General features: G+C 39.4%; 1 protein-coding gene across 1 annotated transcript in view; it reads right to left on the reverse strand.

Moving 5' to 3' along the window:
- LOC121387946 (sodium/hydrogen exchanger 3-like) overlaps positions 1-19310 on the reverse strand; it is a 55035-nt gene that overhangs the window by 6626 nt on the left and 29099 nt on the right. Inside the window, exons 7-9 of the mRNA XM_041519132.1 lie at positions 17029-17099; positions 15306-15521; positions 13430-13574 (exon numbers count right to left, since the gene is read on the reverse strand). Coding sequence (XP_041375066.1) covers positions 13430-13574; positions 15306-15521; positions 17029-17099 — 432 coding nt within the window. The remainder of the gene's footprint in view (positions 1-13429; positions 13575-15305; positions 15522-17028; positions 17100-19310) is intronic.

Raw genomic sequence — 19310 nt, forward strand, 5'->3', positions numbered from 1 at the left:
TGCCAGATGTGTAGTCCTGGTTAATATAGCCAGATTTGTAGTCCTGTAATATAGCCAGATGTGTAGTCCTGTAATATAGCCAGATGTGTAGTCCTGTTATATAGACAGATGTGTAGTCCTGTAATATAGACAGATGTACAGTCCTGTAATATAGACAGATGTGTAGTCCTGTAATATAGACAGATGTACAGTCCTGTAATATAGACAGATGTACAGTCCTGTAATATAGACAGATGTGTAGTCCTGTAATATAGACAGATGTACAGTCCTGTAATATAGACAGATGTACAGTCCTGTAATATAGACAGATGTGCAGTCCTGTTATATAGACAGATGTGTAGTCCTGTAATATAGACAGATGTACAGTCCTGTAATATAGACAGATGTGTAGTCCTGTAATATAGACAGATGTACAGTCCTGTAATATAGACAGATGTACAGTCCTGTAATATAGACAGATGTGTAGTCCTGTAATATAGACAGATGTATAGTCCTGTAATATAGACAGATGTGTAGTCCTGTAATATAGACAGATGTACAGTCCTGTAATATAGACAGATGTATAGTCCTGTAATATAGACAGATGTGTAGTCCTGTAATATAGACAGATGTGTAGTCCTGTAATATAGACAGATGTACAGTCCTGTAATATTTTCTTACTTACTTGTTGGTGAGAACATTATTCCTTGTTTTTGATAACACATACATGAGTACTATAGTTAACACATATACCTGTGATAACATTTTGATAACACATACATGTACTTGTTAACACATGTATGTGCGATAACATTTTACAGATACCTGTATATGACTGGCTGCACCTAGGTGATGACCAGGTCACCAATGCCATATACAGTGTTCAAGATTAAATTTCTTGGCCAGTATCCCAATTGGATACTAACATTCCAAAATCTGGTATCCTGAGAATTTTGTATTATATAGCATCGCAGTGGGATACTGGGCTCTTGAAGTCTGGTATCCAAAATTAAATTCTGGTATCCCCGGGATATCGGAATACCGTTAATCTCGAACAATGCATATACCATCCAATGGAAAAGTATGGTAGAAATCGATCAATAGATGTGATGTACAAGTTAACCTGATATCGACTTGTCTGTAATGCACAAGTTAACTTTAAGCACTATAGGGCCGTACATAGGTTTTAGTTGGAAAAAGTATTTAAATTTATTTTAAATACTGTTTTCTGAAGATATATAAGAAACAGAATACTACATTTGTGTCCGTTTGAAACAATTTATCTTACAACTCGTTGTTTAAAAACATATTCAACTTGCTTTCGCTCATTAGATACGTTTTTAAACAACATGTTGTAAGATAAACGGTATCTTAATGGCCTCTCATGTAGTATTCTCTATTTACAGAATACTTGGTCTGTTCATTCTTCTTGGAAAAAAATTAATCAATTTTAATTGTTTTCGCTGCATGAATGTTATTTAATTACCATGGTCACATGGTTTTTGTAGGTCAGGTGCAAAGGGGCTGCAGTACGTACATGTAGGTACTGTTCATCAATGATGTACCAATGGATAGGCCATGGAATGTTATGTTTGCATTAAAAATACATTTATCGGGATGCAAGTCAGAAGAGATAGGTAATAAAACTGAATAACTATGTAGTGGACGGAACGTAGCCCAGTGGTAAAGCACTCACATGATGCGCAGTCAGTTTAGGATCGATCCCCGTCAGTGGCCCCATTGGACTATTTCTCGTTCCAGCCAGTGCTCCATACTTGGTGTAACAAAGGCCAGTGATATGTACTATCTTGTCTGTGGGATGATGCATATAAAAGATACCTTGCTGCTAATCAAAAAGAGTAGCCCATCAAGTGGCGACAGCGGGTTTCCTCTCTCAATATCTGTGTTGTCCTTAACTATCTGTCCGACACCATATAACCATAAATAAAATGCGTTGAGTGTGTGTCATTAAATAAACCATTTCCATTTCCTTGAATACTCTGTATGCTAATCCAAATACATGACAATGATGTACAAAATGTCAAGGGGCAATAAAACACACCTACATGTACAAGCTATGCTAAGACCACTCCAGGATCTACATGTATCTCTAAACACACATACAGCTTATGTTACCCCCTCCCCATCGCAACATAATTTCATCATCATTAATTGTTTTGTTTTCGGTTTCTTTGGCAATAACTACAAGATTAACACACATGCGTACATACACACCTGTGGCGCGCACATATGTACCAGTGGCGCGCACATACACACATGGCGCGCACATACATACCTGTGGCCCACACATACACAACTATGGCACGCACATACACACCAGTGGCGTCATTTGGTCACAGCTTTGATTCTCATTTCACTTTATTTGTAACCACAGCCGCAGTCAAGAAAATACATAGAGAACATTCACCACAAATGTAACTAATTTATTTGTAAAATATATTGACGCGTGATAGTAAGACAGGGATATTTTAATAAATGCAAGTAAAAGATGTTAGAGGTGCCGACAGCTCTATGTCTGACAGTTTTAACAAGTGATCAAGCAGGCATACAGTCTGGACCATGTGACATTTCCAGCCGAGAGGGGCGGCACGTAGCCTAGTGGTAAGGCGCTCGCTTGATGCGCAGTCGGTCTAAGATCAATCCCCATCGGTGGGCCCATTGGGCTATTTCTCGTTCCAGCCAGTGCACCACGACTGGTATATCAAAGGCCGTGGTATGTGCTATCCTGCAGTCTGGACCATGTGACATTTCCAGCCAAGAAAGGCGGCACGTAGCCTAGTGGTAAGGCGCTCGCCTGATGCGCAGTCGGTCTAGGATCGATCCCAGTCAGTGGGCACATTGGGCTATTTCTCGTTCCAGCCAGTGTACCACGACTGGTATATCAAAGGCGTGGTATGTGCTATCCTGCAGTCTGGACCATGTGACATTTCCAGCTGAGAGGGGTGGGATGTAGCCTAGTGGTGAAGCGCTCACCTGTTGTGCAGTCGGTCTAGGATCGATCCCAGTCAGTGGGCCCATTGGGCTATTTCTCATTCCAGCCAGTGTACCACGACTGGTATATCAAAGGCTGTGGTATGTGCTTAGCTATCCTGTCTGTGGAATGGTGCATATAAAAGATCCCTTGCTACTAATGACAAAATGTAGCGGGTTTCCTCTCTATGACTATGTCAAAATGACCACGTGTTTGACATCCAATAGTCGATGATTAATAAATCAATGTGCTTTAGTGGTGTCGTTAAACAAACCAAACTTTCTTTTCCAGGTGAGCTACAACATTTGGTTAAGTTCAGCCAGCCCTTGGGTGCTAACGTTAGCTAAACTGTTTTCCACGCGCTACTCACACTGAACCAAATGACCACTTTGGGGACCAGTCAAATAGTTTCCAAATTTTTAGCGACAAAACGTCTGTCTGAATGTAGGCCTGGATTCGTCTGTGAATTTTGTACTGGTGCAAATTTATAACTTTGAATCAGAGACACAGAACCGAACGCATCATTGTTCATATAATGTTAAATACGGGCAGACAATGTTCATATAAGTTTATACATTTTGCCGTCATTGAGGAGACAGCAGTATTTAAAAAAATTACACTGCAGTTGATAGTTTATGAAATTACACTGCAGTTGATAGTTTATGAAATTACACTGCAGTCGACAGTTTATGAAATTGCACTGCGGTTGATAGTTTATGAAATTACACTGTGGTTGACAGTTTATGAAATTACACTGAAGTTGATAGTTTATGAAATCATACTGCAGTTGATAGTTTATGAAATCATACTGCAATTGATAGTTTATGAAATCATACTGCAGTTGATAGTATATGAAATCATACTGCAGTTGACAGTATGAAATTACACTGCAGTTGACAGTTTATGAAACTACACTGCTGTTGACAGTTTATGAAATTACATTGTAGTTGACAGTTTATGAAATTACACTGCAGTTGATACAGGTAGTTTATGAAATCACACTGCAGTTGATAGTTTATGAAATCAAACTGCAGTTGACAATTTATGAAATCACACTGCAGTTGATAGTTTATGAAATCACACTGCGGTTGATAGTTTATGAAATTATACTGCAGTTGACAATTTATGAAATCACACTGTGGTTGATAGTTTATGAAATCACACTGCAGTTGATAGTTTATGAAATAAAACTGCAGTTGACAATTTATGAAATCACATTGCAGTTGATAGTTTATGAAATCACACTGCGGTTGATAGTTTATGAAATTATACTGCAGTTGACAATTTATGAAATCACACTGCAGTTGATAGTCTATGAAATCACACTGTGGTCGATAGTTTATGAAATCACACTGCAGTTGATAGTTTATGAAATTACACTGCGGTTGACAATTTATGAAATTACACTGCGGTTGATAGTTTATGAAATTACACTGCAGTCGATAGTTTATGAAATTATGCTGCAGTTGATAGTTTATGAAATCACACTGCAGTTGATAGTTTTATGAAATTACACTGCAGTTGATAGTTTATGGAATCATACTGCAGTTGATAGTTTATGAAATTACACTGCAGTTGATAGTCTATGAAATCACACTGTGGTTGATAGTTTATGAAATCACACTGCAGTTGATAGTTTATGAAATTACACTGCGGTTGATAATTTATGAAATTACACTGTGGTTGATAGTTTATGAAATTATATTGCAGTCGATAGTTTATGAAATCACACTGCAGTTGATAGTTTTATGAAATTACACTGCAGTTGATAGTTTATGAAATCATACTGCAGTTGATAGTTTATGAAATTACACTGCAGTTGACAGTTTATGAAATCACACTGCTGTTGACAGTTTATGAAATTACACTACAGTTGATAGTTTATGAAATTACACTCAAGTGTCAGTAACAAGCTTTATATCATTGATATATGTATTGGTGTGTGTGTGCATGTGTACGTGTGTTAGTGTGTGTGTGTATGTGTATGTGTATGTGTATGTGTATGTGTATGTGTATGTGTTTGTGTTTGTGTCTGTGTGTATGTGTGTATGTGTTTGTGTATGTGTGCATTTGTGTGTGTGTGTGCATGTGTCTGTCTGTCTGTCTGTCTGTCTGTCTGTCTGTCTCTCTCTCTCTCTCTGTCTGTCTGTCTGTCTGTCTGTCTGTCTGTCTGTCTGTCTGTCTGTCTGTCTGTCTCTTTCTCTCTCTCTCTGTCTGTCTGTCTGTCTGTCTCTCTCTCTCTCTCTTTCTCTCTCTCTTTCTCTCTGTTTGTGAGTGTGTGTGTATGTGTGTATTTGTGTTTGTGTGTGTGTATATGTGTTTGTGTGTATATATGTGTGTATGTGTATTTGTGTGTATATATGTGTGTATGTGTATATGTGCATGTGTGCGTGTGTGCATGTGTATGTGTGTATTGTAAGTACATTTCAAGTCCAATTACCCCAAGTCTATAACAACATATCAAGATGTCCTGCTGTCAGACTGGTGAGATTAGTCAATGAGAAGCAGCGTGCACATGAGAAAACTAGCAATTGGCCGACAAACAGACAGACAACACAGAAACTCGGTCAGGCAGTCCACGCTGGGTACAGATCAAACAACACCTAATTGACTCTTTCAGGAAGAATTCAAACCTAAGGCAAATTTGCTGACTAGTCAGCAATAAGTCCTTTGTAATTGTTACATTTATTATTCTTTATTATTCCATGAAAAGTTTGTTTTGTTTAACGACACCACTGGAGCACATCGATTAATTAGTCATCGGCTACTGGATGTCAAACATTTGGTAATTCTGACTCGCAGTCATCAGAAGAAACCCACTACGTTTTCTAATGCAGCAAGGGATCTTTTATATGCACTTTTTCACAGACAGGAAAACACACACCACAGCCTTTGTCCAGTTGTGGTGCATTGGTTGGAACGAGAAAAAACCCAACCAGCTGAATGGATCCACCGAGGTGGTTTGATCCTGCGACGCAAGCACCTTAAGCGAGCACTCAACCGACTAAGCTAAATCCCACCCCTTATTATTCCATGAAGTATTTTAGTTTCTTTAAAACCACAACAGCAAAGTGTATTAACATTTGAAGGTAGAAACACACCAACGCTGCCCACACAGTTCCAAATGATTGATCAACTTGCATATATTGTGTGACCATGCATGCACAATTACACACACATTGTTAGCAAGGAACAACTTCATTGCTTCATATGATCAAAACCTTTTGACCCAAATTTGTGACATTTAGTAGAAACAGTGCCTCACAAGATGTAGTATTCCAATGTACAGTGAAAAAAGATGTAACTGTGGATACCGGAAGTTTTTAGCAAGTTATGATAGAAAACAAATAAAAAGCATAATGCAAGAGTGACTGGTAGCTAACCTAGCTATCTATTTTGACTTCTCATCTATAGTACTACTGAATTATCAATATCAAATTATGAAAAACACTTAAACAGTATGACCGAAAACAAATATGCGGTGGAAACTAATCAGTTGACATGTTTATTTGTAGGTTTTTTTGTTACCAGAAAATGCTCAGCTTTAAACAAGATGTAGTATTGAATCTTTCCAATATCCCAGAAACAAGAAGTGGTATTGCATCTTCCCAATGTCATTGTATTGCATCTTACTAATGTCCAAGAAACAAGATGTTGTATTGCATCTTACTAATTTCTAAGAAACAAGATGTCATATTGCATCTTACCAATTTCTAAGAAACAAGATGTCGTATTGCATCTTACCAATGTCTAAGAAACAAGATGTCGTATTGCATCTTACCAATTTCTAAGAAACAAGATGTCATATGCATCTTTCCAATTTTTAACAAACAAGATGTCGTATTGCATCTTACCAATTTCTAAGAAACAAGATGTCGTATTTCCATAAGTTCGTATTGGGACTTTACAGTTCCAGAACATCAATTGCAATGTATCCAAACTACTTTGAAGATTGTTTTTTAGTTTTGATCAGTTCAGTGTTATTTAGATACCCATATAGTACTAGTATAGCAAGAACAGTGACATGAATGAATAACAATACATCAGTGTGTCTGCAAAAAGGATTTTATAGTAATAATAATAATGGAAATATAAATGTGTCGTAACCTATGAGTTACCAGCCCTGTATTTTGTGGTAACCTGTTCATGGGTTACTAGATACAATGCTTCTGTCAGTTATACTAAACAAAAACATTTTGCCAACCTTCTCAACTCAAATCCTGGGTGAAACATTGCTGAGTATCCCAGATCCAGCATTCTATCATGGCATGGTAGAATAGTACAAAGATATTGTTTTCTAGTCAAGACATAGTTTTGTCCTTTAATTTTTCTTTTTGTGAGACAATTTATTTACAATCGTTTTACAAATGACCATTAAAAACCAGCATTCTGAGAGTACTGCTAAAGCAATACATACCCTCTACTGGGCACAACAAATTTTCATACCTCCTAAATTCAAGGGCAATAAATCTGTGATAAATTGTCATGAAAGTTACACTTGTACATGATAAAGCTACAGTATATACCAAATGTCATCTCAAAATCTTCAGGCACTGACAGAAAAAGTCTGGAAAACAAATTTCAACTCAATATCTAAAGGCATTGTGAAAAAACATCCGGAAACCTATATGTGGGACAGACGGACGGAGTCAAAAATAGTCCCCTCCAGTTGGACTGGTAGGAGATTAACAGGCATACTGGCCCAACAAAGTTCAAGGGCCATAACTCTATGAAACATTTATATATTGCTACAAAAGTCAAACACCTAACATGTTACATTAGGTGCCATTCAGATTATAGCTAAGCAATGTTCAAGTTGTCTCTGTCAACTGTCACAATTAATCTCCCACCCCACCCTGGGGTCGATGATTAATTGTTTTGGTTCACTTTCCAAGTTCTTTGTAGAATATAATGGAAACTCGGCATATGTCATGCTGATCTACAGAGGTGGAAACTCACTAGGAAACAATAATAATCTGAAGAGGAAGAAGAGAAAACAAAGGAAACGTGTAGCAGGGGCGGCACAGGGCAGATCACCAGTGGCAGTCTTTTCTGCACCACCACCACCCCCAGCTAGTGGATGAGGACTAGGAGTGGCCACAGGGACTGCACCGGGACTCAACCCGAAACACGCACCAGGGGCAACCGGGGAGAGGGGGAGAGTAAAAATAGCGGCTCAACTGCCAGCATTGGTCCCTTCTGTTGAGTTGCCTCCTGTGGGGCCCATGGATGAGCACGTCATACACATAGAAGTCCCGGTGAGTCCTGCAGCCTCACTGTTGGTTCCCCCCCGCCCAAGAAAAGAAAGGTGGCCTCTTCACTCTTCCTGGGAGCTGCTCTGTCACCAAACATGGACAACCCCCTCCGGCAACCAGCCTATGAATGAAGTCATCGCTGCACACATCCTTTATCACCAGTACATCCAGGAGGATGTTAAAGACGTGAATCAGTTACATCTTCAACCGAGGGCGGACAACTTCCAACCATTCCAGCACCAGAGGGGAGAGAATGAAGCCAGGCTCAACTCCACCAAGAACCTAAACTCGCTGAACCCGTCATCACCACGCGAGAGGATGGAGTCTTCTGACAGGCGCTGGTGAGATCAGATTTCGACTCCAAACACAGTCCACAGGATGCTCAGGATCATGTTAGGGGAAGAAGACTCTACAGGACTTTCCTGCGAGACAAAGACCTCTAAACAAGTCTTCCCCAAGTTCAAGGCATCTTCACCATCATTGCCGGAGTCCTGCACCAACCTTTCCACCAACATCTGCCTCCAGACTTCAGAACATTTCGGCTCAGTTGAAACTTTTTTTTCTTTGTTTTTGTACACAGCCTGTTTTACCACATAATTTTAGCTTACCATCACTCTGATTATGTACAATCAATGTTTACAATAGGTCTGTACCTACTGTAAGTTCTGATACTGTGATCAGAAATAATGTTAATGAACTAATATTTTGTCATTAGATGCCATATTCCTAAATTTTTTAATTATTAAATTTTAACAATTAAAATTGAAGCTTAAATTAACAATACAGACACCACAATGACAAATTTTATTATATTACATTTGCTTTGTCGAACGAAGCAAATCAAATTTCATGGCATTTATGCACTTCATTAGTGATGATGTCAATTAGGCCCCTACTCTTCATTCAAATACAAGGGATGACGAAAAAGGTTGTTTAAAGGGACATTCCCGAGTTTGCTGCATTGTAAGATGTTTCCAACTAATAAAATATTTCTACGATTAAACTTACATATTAAATATATTTTCTGGTTTAAAATATCAGTGTCTGTATATTCAATGTGTTTCTGGTCGTCTTAATATTTGTAAGAAGCCCAAACTGGATTTTGTCATAAAATAATTCTGTATGTAATAAAGGAAATGAAATGAAATTTAACCTAGTACAAATATTATAACGATCAGAAACACGTTGAATATACAGCCACTAATATTTTATGCAGACAAATATGTTTGATATGTAATTACAATCGTTAAAAAGTCTTTGTTAGTCAATAACATAATTAAAAATTGCAGCAAACTTGGGAATGTCCCTTTAAACAAACTGGTAAAGGGAAATAACTCTAGTTACTAATCAGGCTGGGGTTGTGAGTTTTATATAAAGAAAATAAATTTGTTTCATGAACTTTGTTTAACCACAACCAAGATCTTGATAGTATTCATCTGAGGTGTACAATTACATTAAAAGTGCTTTGTAAATTTCACGATCGAAAAAATCGATCCTAACTCACTAAGTTGAATTGCAACTGCATTCATTTCATGAAGGAAGAAGTATTTCATTTAATGATACACTCAACACATTTTAATTACAGTTATATATTATGGCGTTGAAGATATTGTTAAGGACCACCCAGTGAAGGTCAGGTCATAGGGTTTTACAGTTAAGGAAGGAAGGAAATGTTTTATTTAACGAGGCACTCAACACATTTTATTTACAGTTATATGGCGTCAGACATATGGTTAAGGACCACACAGATATTGAGAGGAAACCCACTGTTGCCACTTCATGGGCTACTCTTTTCGATTAGCAGCAATGCATCTTTTATATGCACCATTCCACAGACAGGGTAGTACATACCACAGCCTTTGATATACCAGTCGTGGTGAACTGGCTGGAACGAGAAATATTTACAGTTAATAAGTACATGATCTTTTATATGCATCATTCCTAGACAGGACAGTACATACCGCGACCCTTGTTACACCAATTGTGACTGATGGTGCATCAGGTAAGCAATTTACTACTGGGCTAAATCCCACCCAGAGTCTAATGGTATGTGCTGTCATGTTGTAAAAAACAATTAATCCAGGAGTCTAAAGTTAAGCAAAGACTTTTCTCTAAAGACTACATGACATGATTACCAAATGATTAGCATTCAATATCCAAGGGGTGGGACGCAGGCCCATGGTAAAGTGCTCGCTGGGTGCATGGTCGGTCTGGATCCCCATCGGTGGGCCCATTGGGCTATTTCTCGTTCCAGCCAGTGCACCACAACTAGTGTATCAAAGGCTGTGGTATGTACTACCCTGTCTGTAGGATGGTGCATATAAAAGAACCCTTGCTGCTAATCGAAAAGAGTAGCCCATGAAATGGGGACAGTGGGTTTCCTCTATCAATATCTGTGTGGTCCTTAACCATATGTTTGATGCAATATAACTGTAAATAAAATGTGTTGAGTGCATCGTTAAATAAAACATTTCTTTCTTTCGTGCTTGAGTGGTGTCGTATAAGACAATCTTTTAACTTTATAATGTAATATTGTTTCTGAAATCACACAATTCACAAATTTTAGTAAAGTGATCTAGAATAGCCGAATCATCTCTACCTTTTCTTTCACAAGTGAAAATTATTTTACAAATTCCTGACTTTTTAAAGCAAAAATGTGTGTGCAAATGATGTAAACTTGTACCCCATCAACATGGTTTATGTGAAAATTAGTGCAGAAGTTTAAACAGTGAATAAATACTTAACATAAAACAAACACAGGCCTACACCAAGGGTGATTAAAGAAACAATTTGTAATATTTAGAATTAATTTAATTTGTAAAACAAAACATGCACTCAGATGAATATTCATAGATGATATGCAACTATGAACCAAGTTTCATTGATCTATGATTTTTTGTTTGTACGAAATGAACCGAAAACTTAATGATGGTGCTAAACTCCACAGTGCAGTACATACACTGTCATGTAATCTTGCCTTTTGACTTCTTCGAGATGAAACAAAACTGAACTCTCACTCTCAGTCAGATATCGGTTAATTGGTAGATGTTAATGTTTCCAAGAATTTTCAATCAAATTAAATAGAACAGAGTGTTTGACCCATGCTATTTTCACTGTACCACTCACCGTTCTGAGAACAGTGTTTGACCCAAACTATTTTCACTGTACCACTCACCGTTCTGAGAACAGTGTTTGACCCATGCTATTTTTACTGTGTACCACTCACTGTTCTAAGAACAGTGTTTGACCCATGTTCTGAGAAAAGTGTTTGACCCATGTTCTGAGAACAGAGTGTTTGACCCATGTTCTGAGAAGTGTTTGACCCATGTTCTGAGAACAGTGTATTTGACCCATGTTCTGAGAACAGTGTTTGACCCATGCTATTTTCACTGTACCACTCACCGTTCTGAGAACAGTGTTTGACCCATGCTATTTTCACTGTACCACTCACCGTTCTGAGAACAGTGTTTGACCCATGCTATTTTCACTGTACCACTCACCGTTCTGAGAACAGTGTTTGACCCATGCTATTTTCACTGTACCACTCACCGTTAAGAGAACAGTGTTTGACCCATGCTATTTTCACTGTACCACTCACCGTTCTGAGAACAGTGTTTGACCCATGCTATTTTCACTGTACCACTCACCGTTCTGAGAACAGTGTTTGACCCATGCTATTTTCACTGTACCACTCACCGTTCTGAGAACAGTGTTTGACCCATGCTATTTTCACTGTACCACTCACCGTTCTGAGAACAGTGTTTGACCCATGCTATTTTCACTGTACCACTCACCGTTCTGAGAACAGTGTTTGACCCATGCTATTTTCACTGTACCACTCACCGTTCTGAGAACAGTGTTTGACCCATGCTATTTTCACTGTACCACTCACCGTTCTGAGAACAGTGTTTGACCCATGCTATTTTCACTGTACCACTCACCGTTCTGAGAACAGTGTTTGACCCATGCTATTTTCACTGTACCACTCACCGTTCTGAGAACAGTGTTTGACCCATGCTATTTTCACTGTACCACTCACCGTTCTGAGAACAGTGTTTGACCCATGCTATTTTCACTGTACCACTCACCGTTCTGAGAACAGTGTTTGACCCATGCTATTTTCACTGTACCACTCACCGTTCTGAGAACAGTGTTTGACCCATGCTATTTTCACTGTACCACTCACCGTTCTGAGAACAGTGTTTGACCCATGCTATTTTCACTGTACCACTCACCGTTCTGAGAACAGTGTTTGACCCATGCTATTTTCACTGTACCACTCACCGTTCTGAGAACAGTGTTTGACCCATGCTATTTTCACTGTACCACTCACCGTTCTGAGAACAGTGTTTGACCCATGCTATTTTCACTGTACCACTCACCGTTCTGAGAACAGTGTTTGACCCATGCTATTTTCACTGTACCACTCACCGTTCTGAGAACAGTGTTTGACCCATGCTATTTTCACTGTACCACTCACCGTTCTGAGAACAGTGTTTGACCCATGCTATTTTCACTGTACCACTCACCGTTCTGAGAACAGTGTTTGACCCATGCTATTTTCACTGTACCACTCACCGTTCTGAGAACAGTGTTTGACCCATGCTATTTTTACTGTATAAAAAGGAAGGAAGGAAATGTTTTATTTAATGACACACTCAGCACATTGTATTTAGTTATATGGCATCAGACATATGGTTAAGGACCACACAAATATTGAGAGAGGAAACCTGCTGACGCCACTTCATGGGCTACTCTTTTCGATTAGCAACAAGTTTTTTTTTATATGCACCATCCCATAGACAGGATAGTACATACCACGGCCTTTGTTACACTAGTTGTGGAGCACTGGCTAGAATAAGAAATAGTCCAATGGTTTCCCTGTGTACTACTCACAGTTCTGAGAACAGAGTGTTTGACCCATGCTATTTCCCCCCCCCCCCCCCCCCCGTGTACTACTCACAGTTCTGAGAACAGAGTGTTTGACCCATGCTATTTCCCCCCCCCCCCCGTGTACTACTCACAGTTCTGAGAACAGAGTGTTTGACCCATGCTATTTCCCCCCCCCCCCCCGTGTACTACTCACAGTTCTGAGAACAGAGTGTTTGACCCATGCTATTTCCCCCCCCCCCCGTGTACTACTCACAGTTCTGAGAACAGAGTGTTTGACCCATGCTATTCCCCCCCCCCGTGTACTACTCACAGTTCTGCGAGGTTTGAACATGGAGTCCTCCAGGATGTGATGTATTCGACTGTCGTCAGCCTGCTTCTTGGTGAACACAGCGTCTGCTGATCGCATGTCCAGCACCGTTTTGTGTCCATAACTGCTGTCCTCTGTACTATTCATTCTGAAACAAACATTGCCAAACACATAAATATCACGTAAAAATAACTACCCACTGCCAGATTTATAAGGGGGCAAAGGGGGCAATTGCCCCGGGCCCCCCTGCCAGAGGGGCCCCCCCAGACTAAGGACTTCTTTTATTAAAAATTGTAATAATTATAAAATGAGTAAAACAAATTTATTGGTCATGTAATTTAATTTCTATGTTGAGGGGTTGAAGTGCCCAGGTCCCCCCCCCCCCCCTTCCCCCAAGGTCTAAATCTGGCCCTGTAACTACCACACCCAACCCACAAGCCACCCAGATTGTATTCACATCACTCAACATACTCTACGTTTATCCCACTAACTCATAATGTTTGGCTTTGAAAATAGTAGTTTGTTATATTTGAAAGTATTTATTTCAGTTACGTCTGCAGACTATTTGTGTTAATTTTTACAGACATGACCATTACAAATGCATCCTGATCTAGTTTTAGCTTATTATAAAAACAGCACAATGATTTGAACAAGTGTTATGACGTAACTTATATCATGTACCTTAGCAAATTGTACAGCAACACTGGCTCTGATACACATTGTATATAATAGAAAATGATTTGAGGTAGCCATTTTGGAATAATATTTAAGTAAACAAACTGAAAATTCAGATTACAGATTGTTTAATATCCTATAAATGACTTTCATTTGCTAGTCTCAAACTGACATCCATATGTCTGACAGAAGGAAACCCACAGTGTCATTCATGGTAACATAATCTGTATAACACTGTGTAAACCGAGTTGCAGTACAACTCACTATACAGTGTCATTCACGGTCACACAATCAGTATAACACTGTGTAAACCAGGTCGCAGTACAACTCACTCCACAGTGTCATTCACGGTCACACAATCAGTATAACACTGTGTAAACCGAGTCGCAGTACAACTCACACCACAGTGTCACTCACGGTCACACAATCAGTATAACACTGTGTAAACCGAGTCGCAGTACAACTCACTCCACAGTGTCACTCACGGTCACACAATCCTATAACTGTGTAAACCAAGTTGCAGTACAACTCACTCCACAGTGTCATTCACGGCCACACAATCAGTACAACACTGTGTAAACTGAGTCGCAGTACAACTCACTCCACAGTGTCACTCACAGTCACACAATCAGTATAACTGTGTAAACCGAGTCACAGTACAACTCACTCCAGTGTCACTCACGGTCACACAATCAGTATAACACTGTGTAAACCAAGTCGCAGTACAACTCACTCCACAGTGTCACTCACGGTCACACAATCAGTATAACACTGTGTAAACCGAGTCGCAGTACAACTCATTCCACAGTGTCACTCACGGTCACACAATCAGTATAACACTGTGTAAACCGAGTCACAGTACAACTCACTCCACAGTGTCAGTCACGGTCACACAATCAGTATAACACTGTGTAAACCGAGTCGCAGTACAACTCACTCCACAGTGTCAGTCACGGTCACACAATCAGTATAACACTGTGTAAACCAAGTCGCAGTACAACTCACTCCAGTGTCATTCATGCTCACAGTCAGTAATAACACTGTGTAAACCGAGTAGCAGTACAACTCACTCCAGTGTCATTCATGCTCACAGTCAGTAATAACACTGTGTAAACCGAGTCGCAGTACAACTCACTCCACAGTGTCATTCACAGTCACACAACCAGTAATAACACTGTCTAAACCGAGTCGCAGTACAACTCACTCGTTGACAGCTGTCGATGACTGCTGTCCGACAAGGTGGGTTGATGATGACACTACAAACATGGACGGGTTCATGAAGTTTCCGTGCGTCTCGATGTGATCTTTGGCATCCTTCAGGTTCAGCTTGGTGAACACCTCGAAAATCTTCCTCTCACGCGTCTTCGGAAGTTCACGGTGGAGCCACGGCTGCAGGTACTTGATATTGTAATACTCAAATCTGAGATACAACAAAATTCATCGTTAATAAACAGCCCAAAATACTTGATATTGTAATACTCAAATCTGAGATACAACAAAATTCATCATTAATAAACAACCATGGCTGCAGGTACTTGATATTGTAATACTCAAATCTGAGATACAACAAAATTCATCATTAATAAACAACCATGGCTGCAGGTACTTGATATTGTAATACTCAAGTCTGAGATACAACAAAATTCATCATTAATAAACAATCATGGGTGCAGGTACTTGATATTGTAATACTCAAATCTGAGATACAACAAAATTCATCATTAATAAACAACCATGGCTGCAGGTACTTGATATTGTAATACTCAAGTCTGAGATACAACAAAATTCATCATTAATAAACAACCATGGCTGCAGGTACTTGATATTGTAATACTCAAATCTGAGATACAACAAAATCCATCATTAATAAACAACCATGGCTGCAGGTACTTGATATTGTAATCCTCAAATCTGAGATACAACAAAATCCATCATTAATAAACAACCATGGCCACAGGTGGAAGGGACTAGGGGAGCACTAATGGTCCACTGGTTAGGGGGCGCAATACTTGCCTTGCCCCGGGTGCTGGCAACCCACTCTATGCAACTGTGATTACATACCGAGCTTGATGCATGATTTTTTTAGGGATGGGTGCAATATTTAACAAGGACACCTACAATTTGCAAAAGTATACTAATGTATTCTTCTACAAAAATATCAAGGCTAACAGCGAGAAAACATGATTTGGTATCGAAACCAGTAGAGTGTCCACAACCGGTTGTTCTCTTTCACAGTGGTGAAATGGTGAACACTGGATATTATAGTTATAAATAAAGTTGTTTTCTGTGTAAAATACATTACTGTAGAGTGCTATCAAGTAATAGTCAAACAGCCTTTTCCTTTCATGCTACGAGAAGTTCCTAAAGTAGTTTTCTTTTGTTAAAATATCCTAAATATGAGCCATTCACGAATACTTTAATATTTACAGGCTGGTTTTTTATGGGTTGACTTATAAACGAGTCATTAAAAAAAAAAAAAGGAAATGCGACTCGAGTTCTAGCCAAAATAAACTTATACATTGTAGGTGAAGGAAGGAAGGAAATGTTCTATTTAGCGATGCACTCAACACATTTTCTTTATGATTATATGGCATCAGACCACACAGATACTGAGAGAGGAAACCCGCTGTCACAACTTTATGGGCTACTCTTTCTGATTAGCAGCAAGGGATCTTTTGTATACACCATCCCACAGATAGGATAGTACATACCACAGCCTTTGTTACACCAGTTGTGGAGCACTGGCTGGAACGAGAAATAGCCCAATGGGCCCACCGATGAGGATCGATCCTATATCCTAGATCGATCTGCATCAACTTACAGGCAAAGATACAATGTATATAGTAGCTAAAGAAGAAAACTGGACATGTTTGGTTTGTCTACACATGTATGACCAGCAGCAAATGAAATAAAAAGACAATACATACTTGTCTCGGATAGAGTTGTGACTAGATCGCCCCACTATGTCCTCCATTCCCGCCATTAAGTGATCTATGAGCTGGAAAATAAAATCATTTTTCAGAATGCAATAAAATCATTACTCTAAATACAACTGTAACAGCTAGCATACAGGGCGAAAGTTAAACAATCAGAAGTCTATCAGAATGTTTCATTATTTGGTGAAAAAATAAACAGAACTTCACATGCGTTGTTTTCACTTCCTATTTATTGCACGAGTTTAATTTGCACAATAATATATTCAGTATCTAGAAAAGGTGTGCAGTTTGAGATTGAAGACAGTGAGAGGTAAACAGATGGGCAGTGTTTGAGTATTTAGAAAAGGTGTGCAGTTTGAGATTGAAGACAGTGAGAGGTAAACAGATGGGCAGTGTTTGAGTATTTAGAAAAGGTGTGCAGTTTGAGATTGAAGACAGTGAGAGGTAAACAGATGGGCAGTGTTTGAGTATTTAGAAAAGGTGTGCAGTTTGAGATTGAAGACAGTGAGAGGTAAACAGATGGGCAGTGTTTGAGTATTTAGAAAAGGTGTGCAGTTTGAGATTGAAGACAGTGAGAGGTAAACAGATGGGCAGTGTTTGAGTATTTAGAAAAGGTGTGCAGTTTGAGATTGAAGACAGTGAGAGGTAAACAGATGGGCAGTGTTTGAGTATTTAGAAAAGGTGTGCAGTTTGAGATTGAAGACAGTGAGAGGTAAACAGATGGGCAGTGTTTGAGTATTTAGAAAAGGTGTGCAGTTTGAGATTGAAGACAGTGAGAGGTAAACAGATGGGCAGTGTTTGAGTATTTAGAAAAGGTGTGCAGTTTGAGATTGAAGACAGTGAGAGGTAAACAGATGGGCAGTGTTTGAGTATTTAGAAAAGGTGTGCAGTTTGAGATTGAAGACAGTGAGAGGTAAACAGATGGGCAGTGTTTGAGTATTTAGAAAAGGTGTGCAGTTTGAGATTGAAGACAGTGAGAGGTAAACAGATGGGCAGTGTTTGAGTATTTAGAAAAGGTGTGCAGTTTGAGATTGAAGACAGTGAGAGGTAAACAGATGGGCAGTGTTTGAGTATTTAGAAAAGGTGTGCAGTTTGAGATTGAAGACAGTGAGAGGTAAACAGATGGGCAGTGTTTGAATATTTAGAAAAGGTGTGCAGTTTGAGATTGAAGACAGTGAGAGGTAAACAGATGGGCAGTGTTTGAATATTTAGAAAAGGTGTGCAGTTTGAGATTGAAGACAGTGAGAGGTAAACAGATGGGCAGTGTTTGAGTATTTAGAAAAGGTGTGCAGTTTGAGATTGAAGACAGTGAGAGGTAAACAGATGGGCAGTGTTTGAGTATTTAGAAAAGGTGTGCAGTTTGAGATTGAAGACAGTGAGAGGTAAACAGATGGGCAGTGTTTGAGTATTTAGAAAAGGTGTGCAGTTTGAGATTGAAGACAGTGAGAGGTAAACAGATGGGCAGTGTTTGAGTATTTAGAAAAGGTGTGCAGTTTGAGATTGAAGACAGTGAGAGGTAAACAGATGGGCAGTGTTTGAGTATTTAGAAAAGGTGTGCAGTTTGAGATTGAAGACAGTGAGAGGTAAACAGATGGGCAGTGTTTGAGTATTTAGAAAAGGTGTGCAGTGTAAGCTTGAAAGAAAGAAATGTTTTATTTAACGACGCACTCAACACATTTTATTTACGGTTATATGGCATCAGACATATGGTTAAGGACCACACAGATTTTGAGAGGAAACCCGTTGTCGCCACTACATGGGCTACTCTTCCGATTAGCAGCAAGGGATCTTTTATTTGCGCTTCCCACAGGCAGGATAGCACAAACCATGGCCTTTGTTGAACCAGTTATGGATCACTGGTTGGTGCATGTGGTTTACACCTACCCACTGAGCCTTGTGGTATACTCACTCAGGGTTTGGAGTCGGTAACTGGATTACAAATCCCATGCCTCGACTGGAATCCGAACCCAGTACCTACCAGCCTGTAGACCGATGGCCGTGTAAGATTGAAGATAGTGGGAGGTGAACAGATGGGCAGTGTTTGAGTATTTAGAAAAGGTGTGCAGTGTATTCAAGACAGTGGGAGGTAAACAGATGGGCAGTGTTTGAGTATTTAGAAAAGGTGTGCAGTGTAAGATTGAAGACAGTGGGAGGTAAACAGATGGGCAGTGTTTGAGTATTTAGAAAAGGTGTGCAGTGTAAGATTGAAGACAGTGGGAGGTAAACAGATGGGCAGTGTTTGAGCATTTAGAAAAGGTGTGCTGTGTATTCCA

The sequence above is a fragment of the Gigantopelta aegis genome, chromosome 14 (genome assembly GCF_016097555.1).
Source record: "Gigantopelta aegis isolate Gae_Host chromosome 14, Gae_host_genome, whole genome shotgun sequence".
Classification (NCBI taxonomy): domain Eukaryota; kingdom Metazoa; phylum Mollusca; class Gastropoda; order Neomphalida; family Peltospiridae; genus Gigantopelta; species Gigantopelta aegis.